This window comes from Pteropus alecto, unplaced genomic scaffold, assembly GCF_000325575.1.
Source record: "Pteropus alecto unplaced genomic scaffold, ASM32557v1 scaffold23, whole genome shotgun sequence".
NCBI classification, from domain to species: Eukaryota; Metazoa; Chordata; class Mammalia; order Chiroptera; family Pteropodidae; genus Pteropus; species Pteropus alecto.
The window spans coordinates 3,739,429-3,764,422 of NW_006435837.1; the positions used below are offsets into that span (position 1 = coordinate 3,739,429).

Here is a 24,994-nt window from a genome sequence, read left to right on the forward strand (position 1 = left end):
CTGTACTCTCAAGGTCTGATCTGAATAGAAATGCAATTCCAATGGCTTCTTAGCCTTCAAAAGTTGTTCTCAGCCGTCTTGTTAATGGATAGGTGCTGGCTTTTTGAGCCATCAATTAGACCTGCACATAAGGGGAAAGCAAATTATAACTGCCAACCCTCTGGATTCACAGAGTCCTCATATACCTCCGGCCTCTGCTTAGCTCTTCAATGCCTTGAGCCCTCCCACATCCAGTTGTCCATTAGAAGTATGAGCCACTGAGGACGATGCATGAGAGGGGTTTGTCCATAAGCCAGTGGGAAATGTACCTCTTCTTCACATTGTGTGTGGCATCTCGGCAGCCCCTGGCCTCAGACCGCCACCCGCCCCCCCCATACTGACCAGGCCCCAGGGCACTGGTTTGCAGAAAGAGGAGAGGAGGAGGAAAGCCCCAGGTATCCTCCCCGACAATCCTAGAAAGTGGCAGACATGGGCATGGCTGGGAGCGTTTGGGGAGCCCGCTTTAGCCACTTAGCCAGTTGAAGGGAAGGCAGTACTTGAATTGAGCATGCATCGGAATCACCTGGAGAACTTGTTCAAACAGATCACTGGGCCCCACCCCTATGGTTGCCGAGTTGGTGGGTCTGGGGTGGGCCTGGGAATTTACATTCTAACATGTTCCCAGGTGATGCCAGTGCTATTGGCCTAGATCCATACTGTGAGAGCCCCTGGTCTAGATTCTCCCAAGTTCTTGGCAGTGCCCCCCTCCTTCCCTGGCTGCTTCTCATACACCTGTTATGTTCCCCAACATCGGAGCCTAGTTAACATGCCCCTCTTCTGGAAGCCTTCCCTTATCACAATCGCTCTCTCCTCCAAATGCCTAGCACCCCGTGTTTCGCCTAGTGTGGGACCCTATGCTGTGCCACTTGGGATGCTCACACCCCCGGACTCCTTTACCACATTTCGAGCAGATCAAGAGTGTGTTTTGTCATTTCCACATGCTTTAAGGGGTTGAGCATATGGTAGTGGCTCATTTAACACACTCGTTGAATGCCATGGTTCCTAAAAGGGGGGAGGTGTCAGTGCTTACATTTTGTTCACTTTTGCCTCTTCTGTCATCCCTCCCAGCCTCTATGCAAACTCTGTAGCATGCGTGTCTTATGTTCTCAGTTACCTAGTATGCCTGCCATGGATTTCCATATAAAATTTTTAAGAAAACCAAAGGCTTATTGTTTCTCAGTACTTCTGCAGTTCATAATTTTTGCTAAGCAGTTACATTGGACAACCAAGTTCTGCCAAATTAGTTGAGGTACGAATGTGAACGTCATTCGAGCAGTTTTGTGTCTGAGGTCTTCTGGAGAAAGGGTATTGTCTATTTGTGAACTCAGATCATCACCAGGATTTATCTGACTGGATAAATAGCTAGACGGGTAGATGGCTGGGTGGTTGAACACCTGGACATATGTCATTGTTTGCCATTCTTATTGGGAACCAGGCATTGCTGCTTTAGCTTCAGTGTCTGTGCTCGAGCTTTCTCTTACCAGCCAGAAAGCTCGCTGCCAAATGTGGCTTCCAGAAGAAATCGATTTCTTTCTATTTAAACAGGAACTGGCATCTTTTAGGAAAAAAAAATGGAATACATAAGTTTAAGAAGAGGGGAGTCATTTTTAGATACATTCTCTTCTCAAAAATGTATTGAGGGCCTGCTGTGTGCAAAGCACTGTTCTAGATATTAGTAATGGTGGGACTCAGGCATTGCAGATCAGTTTTCAGGAATTGTGTCTAGGGAAGATAGAAAGACAGTGCGCACTTTTGTGTCCATCTCAGGATGGGATGCACACCATTAATGTATTTACCCACTGGTAAGCATGTCCTTCCAATTTCGAGAAAGTAAGTTAAGATGGAATTGTAACAGGGAAAAAAAGACTTTTTCAAAAAAAATTAATATCAGTTGATTTAAAAATTGAATGCTAATAAGAGATTGTCCTAGGCCATCAGTGTCTCCTTTGTTTGAAAGTTTGTGCCTTGGTGATGACACAGTTATCATTTCGTAAAGTACAAGGACAGCGTCTGCTTGTCTTGTCCAACCCACCATATAACTAAGGTGGTTATGGTACAAGGAACATTCTGTCTACCCCATTTTCATACTTGAGAAAATGGAGGCTCAAAAAGGTGGCGCCTACTCACTTGTTTTGATATTTAACCATAAATATATTTCAAATGACAGAATATAGCTAAACCTTTTTCTGCGTGCATGTGTATACATACACAAACATTTGGTGTTCTATGTCTAATAATGTGTATTATCGATTCAGTAAATATAGGTTCAGAAACCTCCATGAGAAGAGGTCCTGGAACTTGTGAGAAAGGTTCAAAATTAAAATGAGAAAAATCCGAGGAAATGCTGGAGAAAAGTATGCTGTCCTGAGCCCTAGTAATTGCATGCAGTGGGAGGCAGCAAGCCAGAAACCTGAGGGGCAGAGCAGGTGTGTGCCTTCAAAAGAAAATAAACCCAATAGGGAAGGACACTAGCTAGACCAGAACAGGTTTGTTAATCTCCCAAATACAGACACCCCAAGTTGTAATATTTTTTCTTTTTCTTCCCAAAGAGTGGGGAAACTGGAACAGGAGAGGACAAGCTTTGCCTGTTTGCTATAGCAGGGAGCAGCCTCCACTCTCCAAGTGGAGGAGGCAGGTGACTGGCAGGGCAGGAGGATGGGCGGGGCTGATGTGTAGGGGCTTTGAGTGAAAGACAGGGGTCTGGGACGAAGGGGAAGGAAGTGAAGCTAAAAGACGTAAGGAGGAGGTGAGCTGAGCAAGGATGGAGTGGGAGAAGTCCAGAAATATAAGAGATGCTGGTCAGAAAGGAGAGATTGGTGCTCACAAGTTCAGAGGTGAAGTATGTCTGAAGGAGGGACTGGCATTGGGGATGGATTGCCCACATGGCTGTCATAGGCTCAGGAACATGGTAGGAGCTGAAGTGAGGTGAGGCTGATGTTCTAGAAGCCAGTGTCCTCCCAGATGGATGTTGGTGTGTTCTGGGAATTGATGACACTCAGTGATAACAAAAGGTCAATAGTCAGGTGGTAGTAGACCATTCAGTGGGGAAGTTCTAAATGTGGGGAGTCGGTTACCATGGCTCTGGCATCCCAGAGGGCACTGTCTATTGACTGCAGATGTGGAAGCATGTGTTGGAGGAGGAATCTCAGTGAGAAGATGGAAAGTTGAGTCTTGGACACCAAGCTGTGGGCAGGAGGCCTAGTGACTTCCCAGACTCGTACCACTTGGACATGGCCTATCGCTTTAAATGTTACACACACCATGTACCTTTCCTGTAAAGGACCGGAGGTTATACCTAGAGAACTGGAGCAGAGGAGGTAGTTGGGGGGTAATGCAAAATTTTTACTTGTAATGAAGATAGAGCCCTGGATTTCAGAAAAACACTGGGAGATAAGTGACTGTTGAGCTCGGAGACATTTTAGCTTGAGGCAAAGATTAAGTAAACATTTATATGCCAAACATCAACTAAGTGTTTAAGGAAGGGCAGATGTCTCTCTTGAGACCAACTTACCCACATGGAAGTTAATTTTTCTTTAGATTTACACAGGCATCCTGGCCGCTCAAGCCCTGGGGTTACAACTTAGCAGAAAATAAGCTTCTAGGCTCTGATGGCTCTGTGATGTGTCTGGCCCCCATGCTTACCAAAAGAAAGCACTAAAAAAAAAGACCTCTTCGCTCTTATTAGGTATAAACTAATCAATCCATTAATCAAAAAAGGAAAAGGCATACGGCCATGCCACCCTGAACATGCCCGATCTCGTCTGATCTTGGAAGCTAAGCAGGGTCGGGCCTGGTTAGTACTTGGATGGGAGACTACCTAGGAAGACCGAGTGTTGTAGGCATAAAAAATAAAATAAAATAAAATAAAATAAAATAAAATATGCTCAAAGATTTAAAGAAAAAGATGAGCTTAATGAGGATAGAACCTAGTAGAACAAATTAAACATTAAAAATAAAAAATAAAATATAGTAAAGAATATTCGGATGGAATTCATAGCAAATCAGGTACTTTAAAAGATCTCACTGAACTTGTAATATAGCAATAACACCATCCAAAAAAAAAAAAATGGAAAAAACAGCTAGAGTGTATGCACATGTTCCTTAAGTAGATGCATAAAATGTATACTTGGGTATTCAGGCCATCATTTTGAGTTTGGATTGCTCAAGTTTTCCAAATATTTTTTTTCCAAGAGTCCTAGTGATGCATTGTGTGATGTTCGAATGTTTCCTTTCCTTTCTACAAGTTAGGACCAAGACATGTCTTTGGAGAATTCAGGAGAGAGATCTTGGCTAGAAATTACAGAAGTGGGTGTTGTTGGCTCATAGATGGTAGTTACAAGCATGGAATGGCTATAATCACTCCAGGAGATTATGGAGAAGAGAAAGTAAAGACAACAGTGGTGAAAATTGTTATTTACAGGGTGGAGGAAGCTATTGAAAAGGGTAAGTGGAATACGATGTCATGGAAGCTAGAAGAAGGGAATGTGGAGCAACTGCTGATCAGTGGGTCTCATAGTCAAGTGTGTACTGGAATCACACAGGGGCTTGTTAAAATATAGATCACTGCTCCCCCAAGTTTCTAATTTAGTAGGACTGGATTAAAGCCTGAGGATTTGCATTTCTCACAGGCTCCCAGTGCTGCTGCTGCTGCTGATTGGTTAGCTGACCATGCTGTGAGAACTGCCTGTAGGGTGCCCATGAGCTTTGGTCACTAGTCAGCTCTTGATGATCCCAGTCGAGTGGTTTCTGTACAGTGGTTGGGGGTCAAGGGACAGACTTGGGGTGAGTTGAAGAGAGAATGGATAGGCGGTCAAGCATGTATAGATTCTTCTTGTGAGAAACTTGGTTATGAAAAAAGATGGGAAATGGGTGCTTAGATATGGATTCAGTAATGAGAGAGGAGTGGGTGGGTTGTAGGTGTGGGTGTGGTGTCATGTCATTCATTCCTCTGAGATATTCTTTAAGAGCCTACATTTGGCCAGGTCCTCTTCCAAGTAGAAGTTAATTATGGTAACCAGGCTAGACATGGTTTCTGCCCACACATTGATTTGAAGCCAGGCACACCAGGGTCGAAACCCCACCCCTCTACTTACTTACCCTGTGACTTTGGGCAAGGTGCGTACCTCCCTGAGTTGCAGTTTTTACTTCTGAAAATGACACAGTGAGGCCTACCTTGCCCATGTATTCAGATTCAAATAAGCTGATACACCTCAGGTCTCTGATTCCTTGCCAGGCATTTGAGAGGCACTCAGCAAATCCGTGCAAACTTCTTTTCCTCCCTTGAGAGAGCTCAGTGGATGACCTTTGTGGGAGAGGGATTCCCACATGGTAGCAAGCAGTTCATGCTTGGTAGCTCTGAGGACATGAGGAAACGTGGATCCCCTAAGACAGCACGTCAGGTCTGTAGGGGGTGGAAGGTTGAACAGCCTCTCCCAGAGGCAGTGAGAGAGTCAGGGGAGTCAGGACTCAGGGAAGGCCGGGGACTGAAGGAACATGAGCATAGTTGATTCCAGAAGCATAGGAATCCCTTAAGGCACAAGGGAAAATACCTTGTCACATGGTAAGGGTGTCTGCATTATTTTCTGACTTCATTTCATTTGTAAGTATAACCTTCTCTCTTTACTCCTTTCCACTCACACATAGAATGAATTTTATTCCCTGCAGCAAGAACCAACGGTAGTGACAGGGTTAATCCCCAGTCCAGACTGAGACACACTGATTTTCCCACAGCGATGGCCAGAAAAAGGCAAGGAAACAGTAGGAGATAGTGACACCTCACATAGGCACAGGGATAATTTGTTCATATATAATGCTTTTTCCACAGGTTATTTCTTTGAACACTCTCCCTCCAAGTTGCACCTCACAAACTTTTCTGCATGATAAAGAATTCTCCCTCCTCTGGGCATCTTTAAAGCCCCTTGCCCCTCGGAGATGCCCAGTTGTAGGTTTGCAGACAAGGGCTGCAGATGTCATCATACTTTTGCCTTATGGGGCTGTGGGCTTCCTGTGCCCTAGATGAGCTCTAGAGTGAGGCTTGTTTCCACACACAGTTTCAGAGTCTGCGCAAAGAACAGAAATTTGGAGGGGAATTGAGTGGGCAATGTCCCATCACCTTCCAATGTGTCTTCACCAACTATAAATAGCCAGGCTTGTTTGTGCTCATCCAAACAAGGACGCAGCACAAGGGGAGAGCTGCCAGGAAAACCATTCTTGTTCCTGCTTCTTGTGCCCCTGGCCTGGCTTGGGCTGTCCCACATTTAAATGGAAAGTTCGCAGTCAAAAGGTGCCTGTGATTCCTGGGACATTTCTGGACACCAGATGGGTGTGTCCGGACTCCACAGATAACAGCAGGGCCTTTGGATCTGCATTTCTGTGAAAAGGGAGGGAGGCTCCTCCTGCCGATAAGTGAGGGAAACGACTTACTTATGCTACAATTTTGTACTTTACTGCTGGAAGGATTCAACCTCCCAGGGGAATTAACGGCCCAGTGCAGAACACTTATGAAGGTCTGGCTTCACATTTGCTACCTTCACAGATAGGTGGAGCTCTCTTAGTGTTGTTTATTTGAGAGAAAAAAATCTCTAGAAGCAAAAAACATATGCACGTGGATGCTCATTTTGATTATTACCATCCCGAGTATGGTGGGCAAAGATAGGACTGGGTGTCAGGAAGCTTCCATTCGGTTTCAGCTGTGCCACCAATTGACTTTGTGGCCTTAGGCACATAATTCCTGCCTTTGGAGCACAGGACCCTTGTCCATAATAAAACAGAAGCTTGAGCTGGGTAACCTGTACCCAGTTTTAGTAGTCAGAGCCTAAGCCTGAGATGCTATGAGCGGGCAGCCAGGAAAGCAGGGCAGCAGGGAGCATTCACTTATGTTGGCCTCGCATTCTTGGTGTGTGATTGGACCAGGACAAGGAAGGTGAATAATAGGAAGTGGTGGTTTTATGTTAGATGAAGGTGATAAAACAAGGTTGCAGAGTTGGAGCAAGAAAGACACAGGGTAACTCAAGTCATTTCTCTAGGACCTTCACCTTTGACATCTGCCATTATCCACATGAGTTGACAAATCGCTGGTGGGATAGAAGCTGGAGGAAAATAGAGGATTCGCAGTGTGCACCTCAGTGGTTTCTTGAGTGTGGGGGGCTGGGCTTTGCTATTTCTTTCCTTTTCTTTCTCTTCCCAGCTTTTTTACCCCATAACAATTTTTAGGTTGTTAAAGGCCCAAACATTTACATTATGGCAATAGATCCTTCTGAAGTAGGGAGGGAGGACAGCCAAAAAGAATCACCATCTAGACCTTGGGGTCTTTTGTTCCATGAGAATCAGTGGGTTCACTCTTTTTCCCTTCACCCCCATTCACCTCCAGAAGGTTATGGCATCTTTTTAGTGGTTTTTATTGTTGCTCTTAATGCTGCTGTTTTTATTTATTTACTTGTTTGCTTGACTTGGCTTCTTGTGCACTCCCAACACCTTTTCCAGGCCACATGTCTTGGCTTAACTGTCTCAACTTGGGCTAAATTGAGCCATGCCACTGGCTGAGCTCATGTTCTCAAGGGATGCACATGGCGCATCTTCTGCGTTTCTGACTGTGCACATACCTCGTCACATGTCTCAAGTGGGAAAAGCAGGCCTTCTGGGTGGGTCAGGTGTGTAATTTTTGTTTATTATTAGTATTTTTTAACTCGGGGAGCAAAGGCGACTTACCCAGCTGGCAGGGAGCTGTGATGACACAGGCTTCCTGGTGTCCTCGATGACTCACCAGCCCCATGACCAGAGGCCAAGTGAAGCAGCTTAGAGAAGTGGTCAAGAGCTTGGGCTCTGGAGTCAAAGTTGATAGGTTCAAATTCAGACCCCCCCACTCTCCTACTTTTATAACCTTTTATCAGCAAATGACTTAATCTCACTGAGCCTGTTTTCTGGAGGTCTATGTAATGAAAATAAGGGCATCACAGGTGGGGTTCTCCAGGAAGTAGACTCTGAGGCAGTGTTTAACATGCCAGATCTGTTTTAGGGCTCAGTGCCCACAGAAGGGAGAAGGAAGCAACGCTGGGCAGAGAGAGATGTCAGGCTGTGATACTGGCTCACCAAAGCCTTGGCCAACTCCAAGGGGGAAACTTGGGGCTAAAACAGCCACTCCAAGTTGTCCTGTGTTGGGCTGGAATGGCCAAGATTTTTATACCCTGGGGTGTAGTCTACCGTGGAAAGGGTGAGCCTTGGCCATGGAGGCTCTTTGCAGCTAGGGTGGTCCCTGGAAGGGCCAACAGCACTCCCAGCAGCGGGGGTACCCAGACCTTCACCGAAGGAGGCTCTGGACAGTGCAGCTCCATATCCACCAGGCAGAGTAGATCATAAAGGGGTGGTTGTGATGATTGAATATATGAAAGGGGCTGATCCTCGTGCCTGACTCATGGTGGGCAGTGAGTAAATGGGAGCTGCTGCTGTTATTTCTATGGGATTGTAGGTTCCGCTTAGTCCTGCTGGGTGTCCTCGGACTAGTCAACTTGTTCTCTGTGATTTAGGTTGCCTGTCCAATAAAACAAGGACACCTTTAGCTGCTAATTACCTAGCCAAGTTACGTGTTTTAAGTGTCCATAACCAAAACTGCTGAGAAAAATACAAGAAAATAACATTATTTCAATTTAAAAATTAGAAATGAGTAAGGGCAACCTTGTTTAAATATCTTTGGCTGTACAGTGATATGCCTCTTTTCTTCTATTTTCTCCTTTTATTTAATAACTGTGGCCATAGAAACTCACCATACAAAAACCCTCACATGAGCTAGTAAATTTAAAAAGAATGGCCTTTTTCCTCTTCTGTGGAATTTAGGAACATCCTTTTTGCCAAAATGGTACCTGTGTGTTGAGCAGACTGGAGGAGAACAGGGACCATTGAGGGCTGCACCCTCTTGGGTGTCGGCTTCTCCAAATGCATGCTTTGGAGGATTTCAGAAATTCTGGTGTTTTTCAGAACTGAAATTCATTAGCATTGTTGTAAGAGTCTATAAATACAGTGAAAGGCATTTACAAATAGACATTGTAAAATGCTTCCACACCCACAGTCTGAACACTGTCAAAACACCAGCTGCAGCTTCCCTACTTGGAAGCATCAGAACCTTTTTTAAAACTACACCTACTGTGTTTTCAAAATAGGCTTGCTTCTGGCCCTGTATAGAAGGTAATTTCATCTAAAGCCTGTAGCTGGCTCTTGGCATGAGGGATCAATGCTCAGTTAGAGAGATGGGGGATCCCAATCTCCTTCCTGTCAGAATGTGGCTGGCACCTTGGAATCTGGGGAGGGGTTGCCCAGGCATGGTACTGCCTATTTCTTTAGTGTGGTCCCTCATGACCTTGACCTCTCAGTCTAGAATTTGTAACTCCACATACACCACGGGTAAGTTCCAGGTGTGGTCATGGGTGATCACATGGGCACCTGTGGTCGGGGAGATTCTTAAAGGAGAGTTTATAGCAAGGGCCAGGCAATCTCACCTTTTACCTTAATGATTATGTTGAGGAGAAAGGAGAGAAAATAGAAGCTGTATAAACTGTATAAGTCTCTGTTATTAAAAGTGAACTTTAAAAGGAAGGGAAAATTCACCTATAGTCTTATCCCAGAGATAACTACTATCAACATTTTGGACTGTTTCTTTCATATTTTTTTCCTATGTATGATTTAGTTTGTTTCATCGGTTTTACATAGGTATGATCATACTGAATGCCATACAACTTTGTCTTTTGGAGAAAAAAAAAGGCAAACGTTCATTAATTTCATAAGTGTTTTGACCCCTTGCCATATATGAAGTGCTTAAACTGGGTGCTAGAAATTATGCATCAGACTACTCAGGAATAAACACCTAATATTCTTCCAGTCTTAAAAAAACAAAAACAGAAACAAAAACCCTTTTCCTAATGTATCAGAAGGGCATGTGGATATATGTACATTGAGGTGTATGTCGTTTTAAACTTGCCTTTGTCCCTTGACGTTGTAACATCATAAGCATTTGTCCTTATTGTCATAAACTGTCTGTGTCATTTCAGCGGCTATGTAAAAGTCCGTCAAAATACCATAGGTTATTCTACTATTCCCCTATTTATGAAAGATCAGTTCTTTTCAGTTTTTTTTTTTATTACAAGTAACACTGTGATAAACATATTAATCTGCAAAACTCATTTGGGTATTTTAGACTATATCTTTAGCATAGACTCCCAGAACTGGTCCAAAACAGATGAACATTTTAAATGCTATTAATATATATCCTATTCTTTAAGATTTCTTCTGTTTACCCTGCACTATTCCCCAAAGGTCTTGAGGTAGATTCAAAATGCATATAAAAGAATAAAATAGTTGAGCGTGACGATAAAAGGGAAATAAGGGTAGAAAAGTAATACAGCCCAAGATAAGATGAACACAGTGCAGGCATACCTCAGAGATACTGCAGGTTCAGTTCCAAACCACTGCAATAAAGCAAAAATAAAGCAAATATTGCAATAAAGCCTGTTACATGAATTTTTTATTTCCCAGTGCATATAAAAGTTATGTTTACATTATACTGTCGTCTAAGTGTACAATAGCATTATGTCTAAAAAATGTACATACCTTGATTTAAAAATACTTTATTGCTAAAAAATGCTAACCATCATCTGAGCCTGTTTGAAAAATGGAGCCAGTAGACTTTCTCGATGCAGGGTTGCCACAAACCTTCAAACAAACAAACAAAAAAAAACCCCTCAATATCTGTGAAGCACTATAAAGCATAGTGCAATAAAATGAAGTATGCCTGTAATGTGCAATAGGATTCCCTACGGTCTCTTGAGATAGGCTCACATTCGACTAGAAGCTTCCAGCTGTCAAATCAAAGAGGGAAACGGCAGCTCCAAGATTCATAGTTATCAAAATACGTGAATAAACCACATGTTCCAAAGCAGCCAACCTGTCCTGGGATATAGATGATTAATTGATGCGCATAGCTCTTTCTTCCTACCAACACCCACTCTGGTTTTCTCCCCAGCTCCCCATCTGGGTGTCACCTCAAACCATCTTCCCCCTTGGCAAAAAAAAAAAAAAAAGCCTAGTGAAACTAACTGGACTTTCCTTGCCTGAGTGACCTTGCTCCCCAAACAGAACATGTGTTCTCTTAAGTTTTGGTTCTTGCCGTGTTCCCAAAAGGACAGAACTGTCTGGCTCTGAGAATACCTTGAATTCAGTCTATTAGTTTGGAGGATGACAGCACCAAATCATTCAGGCTCTGTAGATACCAAATAATATTAAGGGCCCTCAAGAACTTTTAAAAGTGACAGTGCTTTCCTACTAATAATAGTGAATTTCTAAAAATGTTTCATTCAGAAAGTTATATTCAAATTAGTAAATGCTGGGGCCCTGCCAATAAAATGTTTTGAAATAAATTTCCTCAATCCTACCATTCCTCTTGGCTCAAAGTCTGTCTGAAGGAGTGTGCCCTGTGGGGCCAGTGGATGGAGAGAGACTCTGCCATGGAAACCTGGCCTAGGAGGGCCCCACCACCTTAGGAGGATGGGGCGAGGCGGAAAACGAAGGCTCTGTTGTGAAGTTCAAGCTGCTTTCCCTTTCCACGTATAGTCCATGTTATCCTTAAACTTTCATTTCAACCAAGCTCTGAAAAGCCCAACAAGTCTTGGTGAAGGCAAAGCCATTTGGCCCAGCCCTGGTTCCCCAGAGTTCTCAAATCTGCGAGTCGTCTTTGGTTGAGGGTGCTTAAGGTTATACTTGAGGTTAAGAGTCAGTCTTGTTCATTTGGGAACTGATAGGGGCTTACTTTCCACTGGGCCTTCTTCACCATCACAGGACATGCATGTCACACTGAATGCTACCCCTACCACCCCTTCTTGAGTGAGAAACCCAGGAGTCAGCCCTGTCAGGCCTCCAGGTTTATAGGTCTCTTGCTTGAGTTTGCCCTTTGTCGCCCATTACCTCCAGACAAACTGAACCCTGTAGTACTCAGCCCAGTAGTCTGACCTTTGCCAACCTCTCTTCTGTCACTACTGTCTAGGAACCTCGGGCTTTAGCTTTGGTACCCCTGGCCACTCTGGGCACCCCTACCTCCCCTTGCATCAGTGCTCAAACATGCATTTTACTGATATGGCCTCTCTCCCTTTTCTTCCAAGGCCCAACTGTAATGTCACCTCCTCCCAGTGTCCTGGGACTGCCATGCAGACACCCTGCACTGACCCAGTCCTTTCCCCATAGGACTTTGATGTGCCTGTATCTCACATAGCCTGTGCCATGTGTGCTTGTGTTTGTCTGCCTGTCTCTCCCATTTAGACCATGAAGCCCTCCAGAGTAGGTACCGCCTGGCTTGACCCTCTCAATACCCCCAGCTCGATAAGTATTTGAGAAGTACTCCTTGAGTAAATTTGTGACTCATATAGTTTGGCCTCAGGCCATGGTGACTACCAGAAGCCATGAGATGGACTATTTCTATGGCTTTCCTTTGAACGACTACTTGGCTTCTCCCTCTCATTTTATAGGCAAGGATGTTTTTCTATTACGCTGCCATCTCAGACCTTAGATAATCTTATTTGGGGCTTATCCCCTCACCCATGGACCCGAAGACCTACACTTTTGGAGAAATTTAGAGGAACCTTCTGCTCATACATGAGTAGGCTGTTTCTCTCATCAACTTGGAGGCCCATTCCGGTCCCCAAGGGCTGCTTCTAGCCCATATAGAGGGAAGTCACTTGTGTCCTGATGGGCATGGGGGCACCCACCCAAGAGCTGTCTAATTTTACAGGACTGTGCCCTACTGCCAGATTTCAGGCTGCCAGATCTCAACTCGACACCTTGTGCCTGTCAACAGCCTGGCTGATGCCTCAGCCCCAGGCCAGAAAACCTTATTCTCAAGGTTAAAAGTAGTCGACCTTTGACAAGTAGCATTGGCTACATTCCTTGCTCCTTAAAAGGGAAGCTCCCAGTTATCGTTTGCTGGTTCTTATTTAGCCATGGGGCGGGAGCAGGGCCTGCGTTGTACCCTGTGTGCCAGCAGGCGGGTTTGTGGCTAAAGGTGCATTGCTGAACAGTCATTATTAAAATAGCCATCTTTGAAAATGTGTGCTAGAGAGGGGGGCATCCAGTCTATTGGCTGCTTTGCACCAAGGCCCATGTGGCTGGATAGTTCGTTGGCTCCCGCTGGCTTCCTCAGAGGCGACAGTGCCACCTGTCTCACGCACAGCACACTCCTCATCTTGTGTACAGCAAGAAAGCTGACAAAATGACAAGGACACACACCAATTATTAAATGCCTGGACTTATGTTTTTAATGTAGGGGTGAAGGTCCAAAGATTGACTTGGTGGGCAGTTCGATATCCAGCATCCTGGACAAGGATCTCTCGGACCGCAGCAATGACATCGGTGAGTAAGGAGAGCATTCTTGCTTTTATTTGCACAATTTTGAAAGAACGGCAGAGCTCAGTTTGCCCCTTCAAGCAACTTGATGAGAACTAACAGGGCTATTTAAATGCTAGGCTAACAGTCCTCAGTTGGTTTTAGGTGTTACAGTTATGTAAACAAGGAAGCTGATGGTGGTTCTCACATGAAAACACCATGCCTGGGATTTTTACTCTCCTTGGCTTTAGGAGAAATTCTTCACAAAGTGTAATGAAAAGAAATGATGAATAAGCCTTTTTGTAAAAGTGGTCATTAGCACTTAAATTCATATTTTCCCATGATTTATGTATTTAGGGTAAAAAGGTGAATGAGTGAAAAGTAGAATAGCAGAATTCATTATAAACGCAGCACTAAGTGTTTTGACTTTGAATTTAAAATGAGCTGTGGTATGATAATTACCACTTAGTTCAGAACATGAGTGAGTTTTCCCAAGGTTAAGATACCACCATGTGATAAATGGGAAGGTAGCAAAAGTCTCTGTGATAAAAAAAAAAAAAAAGTCAGGGGAAATGTGTGGGTGGGTTTGAGGTCACATATGTGCTGGTTGAGGTCACTGTTAGTCTGACTTGGGTGATAGCCCTTTTAACAAGTCCAGATTCAAGGACTAATATTTGTTTAGCTTTACATCTTTTATTTGTACCTATCATGGTCATAAACTAGCAGTCTCATATTCGACATAATAGGGCTACCTTTTGGAATTTGACTCTTTTAATTAAAATTTTCTTTTTTGAAATAAGTATAGATTCACATGCAGTTATAAGAAGTAATGCAGAGAGATCCACATACCCTTTACCTAGTTTCCCCCAACTACGGTAAAATCTTACGAAACTGTAGTGCAAGATCACAACCAGGATATTGACATTGATATAGTCCACCAGGTTCCCCAGTTTTACTAGTACTGTGTGTATTTAGTTCTATGTAATTTTGTCACATGTGTAGGTTTGTGTACCCACCACCACAGTCAAGATGCAGAACATTCCATCATCACTAGGACCCCTCTGTTGCCCTTTTATAACCACACCTACCTCCTTCCTGTCCCCTCCCCTTCCCTAACCTCTGGCAGCCACTATCACGGATTAATTGGACATGGAAGATTTCTAGCATCATTTGTGTTGGCTATTCAATTTAGAAACAAATGTCCGACAGTTGGCAGGCCTTGTAAGAAGCACCAGAGTGCCTAACAAGAGCATTTTTATCACCTTGGGTTATTCCTCTTCTGCTGTGCCATTTGATAGTTCAGGGGAGAGGCAGTGTGTTTTCTTCTGAACCTGCTAATAGAGTTGGATCTTTGTAACTGCTGACCTACAGTGTCTGGTCTGATCTTGTGAAAGCTTGACGGTAGGATGTGTTATTGTGACTGTAAACACCAAAAGTACTTGCCCTGTTTCCAGAAACTCTTCTATATACTCAGTCAGCTTTTGAAAAGCCCAGTCAAGAAGCATGACCAAGAGCTTCTGACAGCTTGAGCTGATGCAACAATAATAGAAATGCTGGCCTGCTGTAGCATTTGATCTGGTTAAAGGGCAGGGAAGAGCAGAGCAGAACTGGCTGTGAATGAGAAGGAATCATCAGAATGAGCCTGATTAAGTTCTAGTTCTACCATTGTAGTTTAGCATTCGGGCCCTGTTTCAAGGCCGGGTGGTCAGTGGGCAAAGTGTCAGTGAAGGTACTATAGGGCCTCCCACAAGAAGGGAGGTGTTCTTCCACCACAATACACTAAGCTGCGCTTCCCTTGTGAAGAACATTGGCCTTTGACCTGTGTTTTCTTTGGGTTTGGAGATGACTAAGGTGGCTGTCACCACCATATGAATCCCATGTTTTTTAGTCTGACAAGCTAGTTTGGAAATGTCAGGGGCATTGATGGAGGGGGATGAGTCTATGGAAGTTTTTCATACTGTAGAAACTAAGCACTAGTTGTATGTATTTTGGAGCCCAGAAAGAGATGCTGAGGTTTAGTTTGTTCTCATTTTGCTAAAAAGACATGAATCCCAGAAAACTATAATTCTTGACGCTAATAATTTAATGTGTATGTTATTTGTATTGTGAGAAACAATGATTGGTAGCTATGTAATTGACCACTACATACTTAAGTACCTACTACTCAAGTACAAGGCTGAATGGCTGCCAAGGCCCTCACACACAGGCCCTGCCTTCCATGGTCTTTGGGTCTGTTTGGGCCCCTAAGATAGCAAATGAAAAGTGAGGTAACACTGACAGTCTGTCTACATGAAGGCTGAGTGGTAGAAAGCAATGCTCCTCAGAGTTGGGGATGCTTCTCGGTGCCCAGGGTGTTAGGGCAGGTTCCATGAAACAGGACACACTTACCTGGAGCTGGAGTTGGATTTGCTTAGGTAGAGGCTGAGGTGGGCAGGGAAATCACTGGGCAGTGCTGATAGCTGAGCATAGATCAGCCTGGCTGTAGCTGAGGGTTTGAAATGAGGGCATGAAATGAGGGCAGACCTGGACATGGGAGTCGGAACTGGATTGAGTTTGAGGGAGATCGATTTGTAATGTATTCTATAGACAATGGGAGCTGTTGATGATTGACACCGAAGTGGCACGGTCACGTCTTAAAATTCAGATAATCACTGATGGAGCTTTGTGGAACCAATAACATGAAGGAAAGATGGGTGTCAAGAGTCAGGGTTTTTCATAGTTTAGGTGAGAGGGACTGAGAGAGAACCAGTATTAAACTGCTACAAAAGGACCGTGAAAGAAGGGATAGATGTGAAAGCAGCAGTGCAAGAGAATTATTACTAGGCCTCAGTAACAGATTGGATTTGGGAGTGGGGAGGAGGAGAGAATGATTTGTTATTTGTGAGGTTTTAGGGTTGGGTGGCTAGGAAAAAAAAATGACTCAGGTAGAAATAAGCATGTCTGGAGAAGGGACTGGTTTGAGGAGAAACATGATGAATTTGTTTATGTGGACTATGAGATTTGATCAGACATCTCCATGTCAGTGCTGGATGAGGGCTGAAAGTGGAGGGTGGAGGCTGGGGAGGTGGGCAGGGATGGCAGGTAGAGATTAGGACCTTCCAGGAAAAAAGGACTCAGGGCTAGGGGTCAGTGCTGCTGATTCTGCTGCTTCCTGGCTGGGTGACCTTCCATAATCTACATAGACTCTCTGAGCTTAAGCTTCATTATCTGTAAAGAATACAAAATCTCTACCTACTTCCTCATCTTGTCTTCCAGAATTATGTAAAATCACTTGGTGGGCTGCAAAAAGATAGAGATGCTTATTATTAATGTTTGCTTAGAAGTAATATAGTCAAGAAGAGGAATAAAATCTTTACCATGAGAAAAAATAACCTAGAGCTGAAGACTAAATCCTGCGGAAAGTCCACATCTAAGGAAATGCGGAATCTTGCAACATCATAGGGCCCAAGGGAGGAGAGAATTTGAAGCAAAATGTCTGTAGGCCCAAAATGCAGAAATGCTCTCAAGGAGAATAGGACATTGCAGAGGGGCTGGCTCTCTTCAGGGCTGCTTTCTTCTTTAAACTCTGCTTTTGTGTTCATGTGTTCATTGCTTTGAATCAAGAAGGAAATTATTTGTACCAGAATGTTTTGTTAGTGATTCAGACAATTGAAGCTGTCCAAATGTGGGTTGCAGTGAATAGCAGAACACAGTCCTGAAAGCCATTAGAAATCATCAATGTTAGCTATAAATAAGTGTGTTTCCTCTTAATAAAGCTATAATTTTAAATTATTATATTATTAAATTAGAGAACATGGCTTTTTCGGATCTCGTGTGGGCAGCTACCAGCATCTGTCAGCCTGTGATAATTTAGAATGAAATCAGTTGGTCCCAAACTAAGTTGTTGATGTCAGTTTGAGATATTGTTTGTATCAAACTACGCAGCCATATTTCAAGGAACATAATAGAAAACATGGATGAGCTCCAACACAGGCCCGCGCATGAATAGAAATGAAAATTAAATTGTCCAGTTTTCTCTTGCTGACGGAAGAATCCGTTCTGATTGAATGGGAGATTATAGGCCGCGAAGTCAAGTGCCATAACATTTACTTTTATTATGCCATATATTGTAGTTCCCACGGCATGGCGGGTTTTATTGTGATACTTCAATACTACGGAGCTTTTCGTTCTTTTCCCACTAAAGCACATGGCGGCAGGCCTTCAGGTGGGAAGCAGCCTGGGAACTAAGCCATCTAGTTTCGACTAATTGATTTAGAAAAAGCCCTTCTTAATTCTCTTTAGTTGCTTGCCTTTGTTTTGACTGTTGTTTTTTTTCCATTCTACTTGAATCTCATCAAACTGTCCCCACTCCATTTCTTTATGTGGATGTCACCTCCCTCTTCACTTGATGAAGCTAAAGATTTCTCTTTTATCCTTTCAACCTGACCCACAGACTCACACTTCACACGGTAGTCATTTTGGAGACCAAGTGTCACTAACTTTAAAGTTCATGGACTTAGGACGTGAACCTGGTTTGGAAGCTATGAAAACTAACTTCAGCTTGTCCTCAATCTCTCACAGATGCCTCTGGGCCTGTTCACTGGGACCAGGAAATGCACAAGCATTTGTTATGTGTGCGGCGAGATATTCTCCCAAGATTTAATATGCAGTGTTTAAGTGGGTAGTAAATAAAAGGACAACAAATATGAAATGTAGTCAATGCTATATTATAAATTTGTGCTCTGTATATTAAAAGTTTTCAAGATATATAGAAAGCCATTTAATGGTGACTATTAACACAAAATTTTTGTTATGACATCAAATCTCTAAACATCAAAATCTCTTATTTTGAAATTTCTGCCTTTTACTATAGGAAATTACTTCTTGAGGTTGTCGGATGGATTTGGTGGGAAGACTTAGATCCCTGGCTTTGAGCTGTTGGTTTTCCTGTCTTTTTTTTCTATTTTAAATTTCCCCTTTGGTCCTTGTAGCATTTCAGGTCAGTTGAGTGATTTCTTGGGTTTAATAAGACAACATATACTGTGTCTTGCCTGCCTTAAAGAACTCCATGAGTGACATTTGCAGTGTTGTAGATGGACTGCTGGCTGAGCATGTGTGTGAGTGAGCTGCGCCTCTCAGCTCTCTTGGGGTTAGCTGCTCTAACGTGAGAACTTTTATGCGAGGGTCACGGCTCGCTCCTACAGACAATGTCTCTTTCCCAGCGACCTTCGGACACGGCCTTTGGGATCAGGAACAAGGCTGACATTACCTGTGCATAGGAGAGGAGGATGTGATCCCTGTTATGTCAGCGTCAAGTCTATAGATGAAACTGTGGGATGCGCACGTGTGGACACATGCTGCTCTGGCTCTTATTCAGGGACACAGGTCATGATCAAACTTTATATCAAGACTGTTTGAGAAGCAATATGCATTTCTCAAGTATGTGACAAAAAGCAAAAGAGATTGTGCTCAGGGTCAAATGCTTTATTCAAGAAAGTGAGATAGGTTGAACTCTTGATTGATGGGTCTTGAAACTGGTCAGTCATCTGAGCATTTTTGGTTTCTTCCCTGCACTTTGGGAGAGTTGGCCTTAGCTCTGGTTAATTCAGAAGAGATTCTATGCCTGGACCTCTCCCTGCAGAGCCTCTCTTCTGGTTCCCGACCTCTCACCTAAGACTCGTGGGGCTCACAGCTTAGATTTGTGCTGAGTAAACGAGCTCAAGCTGTCAAACCAGCACTGGTTTCAAAATCATCTCGCAGTTCTCGAGGGGATGGGCTAGTGGCAAGTCCTGTCCTTCTCGGTACCTCCAAGAATCTGATCGGAGATGTAAACTGAGGATGTCCACTGAAAGATGTCCGCTTAGCTCTTAGAAACATCAGTCCACAGCAAAACTGAGGTGCTCGCTTCTGCCTGCTCGGCCTCCCTCAGGACAGTCCTGGCCTTTGACAGTCCATCGCATTGGCTGGGTTTGTACTTAATTTTGATGGGTTCCACACATGTCTTTTACCCCATCACATCCAGTAAGCGCAAAAGCCACAAACATTCAAAGTGCCAGTAGGTGAGGTCTCATGAATACTATAGAAACACAGATGGAGAGTAAATAGAAATGAGGAGACAGTGACAAATGTTTCATAACCTCAGGCAAGCGATGTACTAGGTGATATGAACTATTCCAAAACACAGAGTGAACAGTGCCATCCTGCCTGAGCCACCTACAGCCATCAGCCTACAACAAGGAAAAGTAACTGGTGATAGGAGCAGAGGGATGTTCAAGTGTGTAGCAAGCTCAGTTTGGCTGGCTCTTACATTTGTGGTCTGCCCCAGAAGGTCACCTGTGTGCAGAGGCAGCATGTCCTCCCCTGGGATTTTGGTCACCTGCTCTCTATGGTCAAGGCCCTCGAATTCTTCAGCCCAATGGCTTGAGTGTCTCTTCTTTTGCTACATACTGAGACTGTTTATGGCTTTGAGAATACAAATGTGGAGGAACACCCCATGGGTTCAAAGTAGTCTATGCACACAGCAAAGAGACCTATCTAGTAACCTTTGTTACACTCACAGTGTGCTCAACTGAGGCCTCTGAGCTGGGAATGAATGTGGAAGCAAGAAGGGAACAGGTAACATTCAGCTCTCAGATTGCACATGGCATTTATTTGGCATGCAGTGCACCCTCCACCCACTGCCTGTAGCTCACAGATTGGCAGAGCCTAGTTATGGCTTCCGTTTGACTTGTGAATATCCAGAGGGATATATGATCTGCCAGAAAACCATGTTCAAGTGCCCCTTTGTCACACTAAAAGCGTTATAGTCAAACTACTTTGTATTAAGGAGGAAAGCTGACTTTTCAAACTTTTCCTCTAGCCATGGGCTCTGTTAAGGTGTGGTCCTGAAGCCTCGGCCCTCTCAGCCTTCCGCTACCTTAGATTCATTAAATGAGAAAAATGATGAGCGTTTGAAGTGAGGTTGGTGGGATCCATTAGAAGGTAATTAGATCTGGTGGTGACAAGCTAAGAATGAGGAGTAAGTGAACAAGAGCCCTGATTTAGAGTCGGAGAAGCCTCTTTATTTAGCTTCACCATGACCTATAGTAGTGCTCTCTACCTCCCTAGGCCTGAGTCATCTCTCCCTGAGGTTATTCGTAATCTTTGGAATTTTACGGACTCATCTACCAAAAAAGAGGTGGGGGGCTTTACTGTGAGGGACTGCTAATTTTTATTTTACTAATTAAGCACATTTTTAAAAACAAATACCATCACCTGATAGAAGAGATATAATCTCCAGGTTTAAAAATGGAACACAACTTACTAGGAGACTCACAATGTTGACCTTCTTGTTCTTGGCGCTTTATGACTGGCGATAACTTTGTCATGGACACATACCAGTTCTTGAGGTGGCCTTTGAAAACCACAGGTCTTGCGCATGTCTGCAGAGATGAGGGTGAAGGAAGAGGAGAAATGTCAGGGACAAATAAAAGGCCCCAGAAAGACGTGGGTGTTGAAGCTCTTGCAAAAACTCACCGCCCAGAAATGTACGATGAGCAGATTAATTTTTTTTTGTAGAGTACAATTGCTTGTGATTTTTTTTTAAAAAAATCACTCATGGAGTATCTGCTTTTTCGGGGCACTTTAAATACTTTGTACCTCTGTCTTCCTTCCCCTAGGGCTGGAGAATGGGGGCCCGCTAGCCCTGTTAGCAGTTCCAAAGCCGCCTGTCCCTCCCAGTGCAGTAAAAAGAGAACCGGGCTTTGGACAGGAGGTATTTCCTCCTCACGTTTTGTACTCAGCATAATTTTGGCTTCCATGTTATTCTGGACATTAGGATGTTATCGTTTCACAGGAACATTGAAATTTTCTGAGTGTCCTTTGTCTAAGTGGAGTGCTGTTGAATAAGATGGAATACCCCATGTAGCTTGCTCCCAAAAAGAAACCTGCCCTCAGCCTGGTTGCACATCCTGCTGTCGCAGACCATAGAGCATGGCCTCATACCTCTTTCGATCTTTATTTTTCATCATTAAACCAGGGGCTTGGGTAAAATGATCAAGAGGGCCCAGTTTCAGCCTCATAGCCTTGTTTCTCTGACTGTTTCTTTCTAGCTGAGTTGTCTGGACATTGAGAAAACTGCTCTTTTGGTCACCTAGGAATCCCGTTTAAGATTAATAGCGTATTCTTTCATTTGTCTCTACCTCAATCCTTTTAGTTCTGACAGTTCCTTTAACCTAGAATTGATCATTTGGTCTTTTCTAAGGTGTAATCTAGGGTTTTCTTTGGCCTAAAGGTTTTTGCTTTTAAAAGATTTCCTGGCCATATGGAAGTTAAGTAGTTAACAATTATGGGTATAATCATCATTATGGCATAACTTTTTATAAAGTTTAAACATTATTCACCTTTTTAAAAACTTATCATTTTTTTTTTACCCAAATTCTTACAGAGAAATGTAAAAGGATAGGATGTTTGCCATCCTAAATAAGTTTGCATTTCTACAGGAAACCTTGATATAGAGGCAACATAATCCCACAAGGTCACCAAGGAAAGGGTATTGTGTATTAGATAAACCATGCGTTCTTAGGCACACTTGGATTCGAATCCTAGTTCTGCAAGTTCCAGGTTGAGTGACTCTCAGCTCTGCTTTCCTCTATGGGACAGGTTAGTAATGCCCACCAACTTGGAGGGTTATTGTAAAATTAAGACATAATGATGTGACATGGCTGACTCAGGCACTTTCTACATGGTAGTTGATATAGCTGCAGTTTAGATGAGACAAGCACCGGGCATCAACCTACATTCTTACCATGACTACTGTTATTCGAATATAGGAAAGTTCTTGAACACGTAACATAAATCAGCTGACATATTTTGATAGCTGTCTGAAATCATTTCATAATGATCCACTCAGCTGTATCTTTATTTTATTTTACTTTATATTATTTTATTTTTTTTTAATGCCTACAGCACCTGGTCTTCCTAGGTGGTCTCCCATCCAAGTACTAACCAGGCCCAACCCTGCTTAGCTTCCGAGATCAGACGGGATCAGGCTTGTTCAGAGTGGCATGGCTGTAGACTCAGCTGTATATTTTAAAGAGCTTCTATCACTTTCCCAATTACAAAGGGAATAGGTGCTTACTTTAAAAAATGAAAGAACACAGGAAGTTAGAAAGTGCAAGTCCCCTGGTATCTCAGCCTCTCCCTGAGATAATCGCTATTAATTTGTTATACACACTTTTAGAAATCTTTCTATGATTGGATGAATGGATGGATTTTTTTACAAAATGTGATCATGTTATACATACGGTTCTGGTCCACCGTTGTTTTTTGTACTAAATAATGTATGTTTTACATTTTTCCACATAAGTCACATAGATCAGCCTTATACTTTTAAAGGCTACATAATATTCCATTGTATGATTCCACCATAATCGATTCTCTAGGAGCAATGCTGCAAAGAGCAGCCTAGGCTTGTGACCCACAAATGGGGTTACCTGTACCTTGACGGGCCATGGAAACTTCTCAGGCCACAGATAGTGTTCATCTTCTCATCTGCTCTTTCTTCAAACTTATCTCGTTGGAGGCCTGGTGTCATGCTGCTTCTCCTTTCCCACTCTCCTTTCCCAGTCACTCTCTTCCACATTACATGGCACCGCCAATCTCTTGCCCACTCCAGGGGTATGAAAACCCCTGGTGCAAACTAAGAGGCCACTCTAAGATTGGCATTGGAATTGAGAAACTGAGTGACTCTATTGACTGGACAAAAAAATCCATTTACAAGTCGGTCGGTTTCTAATTCTTTGCTACCAACAAAATCGAAGAAGGTCCCCACTGCGTTGTTTGTTGATAGATTGTTAAAAATAGTCCTTAATGATACTAGCCACTGTCTGAATTTTGGTATATAACTCGGAAGGATTTCAAAGAATCGAGTGACATTATGATAAAATTCTTTCCATTTCCACCTACTTCTATTTATGTGAACAAAGTGTCTTGGCACTTACATCTACAAAATGAAAAATAGGAATAGAATCAATACCAAACCATGTTCTTCTGGTGCTAAGTAGTAATTGTCCACATATGCATGAAGTATTTGGGGGGAAAGCCCTATAAAATTCTACTTTCTTATGCTTATAAATTATTATCAAAATGTGTGTTATGTGTGTATACATATGTTTTGTTCATTTGTATACTAATTATAATAACTCAATCCAGAAGAAAAGTAATTTTACACTTGGAGCCTTACGACTTCAGTAAATAAAAAATCATAAGTTTCAATTTATATGCATTTTATAGCATAAATAGATGATAACAAAGGACAAAATATACTAAATTAAAATAAAATTCAGCAGTGAAAGTATGATGAAAATACAAATTCAAGGATGGGAAAGGCATGATGCAAAATTTTCAGCTGTTAAAGAAAAGTTTATTCAGGATCTTTTTAAATGGATGACAGCGGTTGTTAAATTGCTGTGGTATTCAAATACACATTGAATGTCTTTAAGAAAGCAATATCATAGTTATATTTTAAAATATCAATATTTAAATTGTAGCAGAAATTATATCCTTTGTGACTAAAACTGATGCAAAATTTTAGATGTCAATTTATGATGTGTGAGGGATACTGGCCTGATAAATATATCATTCTACACTTATATAAACATTTCCACGGGTTAATTTCTAGAAATTGAATATCTAATGGTGTACACATTTACGTTTTGTGTGGGTACTGATTGCCATGGCTACTTTATCTACTGCTGTATCCCCACCTCCCCATGCCTAGCCCAGAGACTGGCTCATACTGCTTGTCCAGTAAATACGCGCTCAGTGAATGGACTGAGCATGAATGAGAAGAAATACCATGATACAGGGTCGCGATAGAGGTCTTTGTTGCCACTAGCCAGAGGTGACTATTTAAATTTAATTTAAATAATCATATTTTTCCATATTCCATGTGCTCAGTAGCCACATGGGACAAGTGGCTATCATATTGGATAGTACAGATACAGCAGATTTCCATTATCGCAGCAAGTTTTAATGGATAGCGCTAATTTAGAGTTATTATACTTTCATTCCCAAAACTATCACTATGCCTGGCATGCAGCAAATACTTAATAAATGTTCGATAAAGTGAATGAATGAATAAACTCCTATTTCCCTCTATTATTCTTCAGCTACAAGTTTCCATGTAAACATTCCTTTGTACCGAATAGCCATTCTCAGTTAACTTGCCTAATTCCTTCCATTTTCTTGCCAGAGAGTTCCTTAAAGAATCCAGCCCCTTTTTCTGTCCTATATATAACACATTTGAATAAAATAGAACAAAAGCAGTTTGTTATCAGAGCATAAAGTGGTTTCTTCACAAAAGAAAATTACTTTCCTAGTATTTTTTCCTGTTCTGAATGTAGAAACAAATCTCAGAATTTACTATCAGTTGAACGAGAAGTAAGGGCAAGTGTTTCTGCTATCTGTCCAGTGCTCTGTAGTGGAAAGAATTCCACAAACATGAATCCGAATGTGGGCCCTGTCACTTTCTGGTTGTGACCTTAAGCAAGTTATCTAACCCCTCACACACACACACACACACACACACACTCACTCACTCACTCACTCACTCACACACTCTACAATGGCATGCCATCTC

The 24,994-nt window shown here is 42.8% G+C and overlaps 1 protein-coding gene, 1 non-coding gene and 1 pseudogene across 5 annotated transcripts in view; 2 read left to right on the forward strand and 1 right to left on the reverse strand.

Moving 5' to 3' along the window:
- SH3KBP1 (SH3 domain containing kinase binding protein 1) overlaps nucleotides 1-24,994 on the forward strand; it is a 265,298-nt gene that overhangs the window by 216,736 nt on the left and 23,568 nt on the right. For all 4 annotated transcript variants that reach the window (XM_006911625.3, XM_025046625.1, XM_015589173.2 and 1 more), the window contains one exon: nucleotides 13,337-13,422. In XM_006911625.3, the coding sequence (XP_006911687.1) occupies nucleotides 13,337-13,422 (86 nt within the window). The remainder of the gene's footprint in view (nucleotides 1-13,336; nucleotides 13,423-24,994) is intronic.
- LOC112479585 lies at nucleotides 3,763-3,881 on the forward strand (annotated as a pseudogene).
- LOC112479510 lies at nucleotides 22,312-22,430 on the reverse strand. Its single transcript, XR_003046220.1, has one exon. It is a non-coding gene; the product is annotated as a 5S ribosomal RNA (ribosomal RNA).